Source organism: Propithecus coquereli, unplaced genomic scaffold, assembly GCF_000956105.1.
Source record: "Propithecus coquereli isolate 6110/MARCELLA unplaced genomic scaffold, Pcoq_1.0 Scaffold101, whole genome shotgun sequence".
Taxonomy (NCBI): domain Eukaryota; kingdom Metazoa; phylum Chordata; class Mammalia; order Primates; family Indriidae; genus Propithecus; species Propithecus coquereli.
In genome coordinates this window covers 4,017,758-4,020,185 of record NW_012133970.1, presented here as the reverse complement: position 1 = coordinate 4,020,185, position 2,428 = coordinate 4,017,758, and the positions used below count along the sequence as shown (strand labels likewise).

At 39.2% G+C, this 2,428-nt stretch overlaps 1 protein-coding gene across 1 annotated transcript in view; it reads right to left on the bottom strand.

Annotated features, from left to right (window-relative positions):
- OPHN1 (oligophrenin 1) overlaps positions 1-2,428 on the bottom strand; it is a 427,039-nt gene that overhangs the window by 147,539 nt on the left and 277,072 nt on the right. The window contains exon 13 of the mRNA XM_012642966.1: positions 1,636-1,710. Coding sequence (XP_012498420.1) covers positions 1,636-1,710 — 75 coding nt within the window. The remainder of the gene's footprint in view (positions 1-1,635; positions 1,711-2,428) is intronic.

Genomic DNA, 2,428 nt, shown 5'->3' with positions numbered 1-2,428 from the left:
GGGCACTTGGGTTGTTTCCACATTCTTGCAATAGTGAATTGTGCTGCCATAAACATTCGGGTACAGATGTCTTTATCGTAGAATGTTTTGTGCTCTTTTCGGTAGATGCCTAATGGTGCTATTGCTGGATCGAATGGTAAGAAATAAGGAAACTTGAATTTCAAAAGAATGCAAAGTGATCAGTGGAAACAGATACTGAGATACTAATGATGCAATCTGTAATGCAATAACACCACACCATCTATTTCTGAGTGTTACAGCATTTGCTAATCCAAATAGGTTTGGTTCTCAGGCCTGAAAGCTTCTATGGAAATGAGCAATGCATCAGAGAAAAGACCAAAAAACACATGCTTTATCAAAATGGCAGCTTTCCACACTCAATTTCATCTGTGACATTTTGTTAAAATTGAGCTTGCCAGATGTTTCACCACCACTCACCAAGGAAAGAACAACAGGTTTAATAGGAGAGGAATAAAATGAGTTTAGTTTTAGACATGTCAAAGATAGGTACCTGTGCAACATCTATTAATATGTAGAGAGAACCTGTACAGACTTTTTGGGTGGTGGCACACGGAGTGGGAACTCAAGTTCAGCATCAAAGCCTTGCTCAGTTGAAGAGGCAAAGATCAAAGTTCAGAGAGGCTGAGATAGATAGGATTTACAGGGCAGAGTACCAGAGAAGAGGGAGCTATGTAGAAATAAAACTCAAAAAACCTACTTATGGGTCCCCTTGAGTGACTGGAGACTAAGCCAAGCATGAGTAATAAGCCCAGCACCAATCTTCACAGACTGAGCAACAGAATACCAGAGAACGTTAAGCTGAACGATTCCCAGAACCCACACAGAGCTGGGAGATGTTTGTGTTCCAATCAGCAAGAATGCAGAGACAAAACAGGTCAGATCTTACAAGTAGAGCTAAGCTAGCCAGTAAAGGATACTTCACATTTGACCTAACAAAGCTTAAAAAGAAGCCTCAAAGAGACCAAGCTGATCCACAAACAAGTGCTGACAAAGCAGAATTCAAAGCTCTTTAATTAAATAAAATCAAGACATTCAATAAGTCACAATGTTGAGTAACCAATAAGGATTACTAGAAATATAAAAAAAGGAAAATGTGAACCATAACCACGATAAAAAATCACAGAAAGCCATGTAGAAGAAGTAGTAAGGGAGAAAAGAAAATATTTTAAAAATGGGAAGAAGAAAAATACCTAGAAAGAGCCATTGAAAAGGTGTTAAAATAATCAGGAGAGTATTGTCATGAAAGTCAAGGGGAAAGTTTCTAAAAGGAGGAGGAGATCAAGTAAGGCAGACACTGAAAAGTGTTCACTGGATTTGACATGAAGATACCTGGTGAGTTTGGCCAGGCTTTTCTAGTGAGAGAGAGGGGTAGAAACCGGATTGCAAAGTGTTTGTAGAGTGAATGAGATGTGAGGAAGAGATGACAGCCAAATATATTCCAGGTAAGATTGTCTCTAAACCAGGGAAGGCAAATTGGTGTACGTTTTACACGTGAAATATTTTTTAAATACTATTCTGAAACTTCATTAGCAATTTCTCCTTTCTCTTCCAGTCACATTTCCTTGTGACACAGAGAAATACTCCCAGTAGGAATGAGGACAGTAAAAGTGTTACCAAAAAAGGCATTCAGCAGCTTCTGAACTTGAATATTACTGCCCACGGTGCGGTACAACCCCTCTGTCTTGATCCCTAGGGAAAGAAAATCCAGTCAGTTCTGTGTATATAGTTAGAACTTTTATCATCCCCAGGGTAGAGAAACTAGGTACGTGTACACTAGAGTCAATTCAATGGGAAGGGATCTCTCCCTTCTCTCTTCAAGTTCTCAAGCCCTCCCCTGTAACAGAGTAACAGTCCTAAAGCATCTCTCCAAATAATCCATCCTTTCAGATCTCATTAACCTGAACAGAAAAAAACACACTCCGTAGTAAACAGAGCATATGCTTAGGTGAGTGGTTAGAAAGGAGCTAGGGTGAAATTAAAAAGACAGAAATATCAACTCTCAAGCTACTCCGAAACAGCGATATAAAGGAAGAGAGGCTGGAGTATGGGAGCTGTGAAGCAAAAGGCTGAGAAAAACTTAAGCAACACATCAAAGAAAAAAGAAGCTTGGCTCATACACTACACTTGCCCACATTCTAAATACCCTCAGAGGGAAACCAGGGAGTATAGTATCACCAACTGGAAAGAATGCCGATTCCACATTTGCCTGACTTTAGCTTTCCTCCCATCAATTTTTAAACCAATATGTATTGTGGCAGAAACTGAACTCTTCTTTATTTGGATGGTACCATCGTAACACTGCTTAAGGAGCAACAGGTACTATTTCAGAATATTTGATAAACCATTTCTAGCTCTTTCTCATTAAAAGCAGGAAACCATAAATTAACCAAATATGCTTAGATATCAC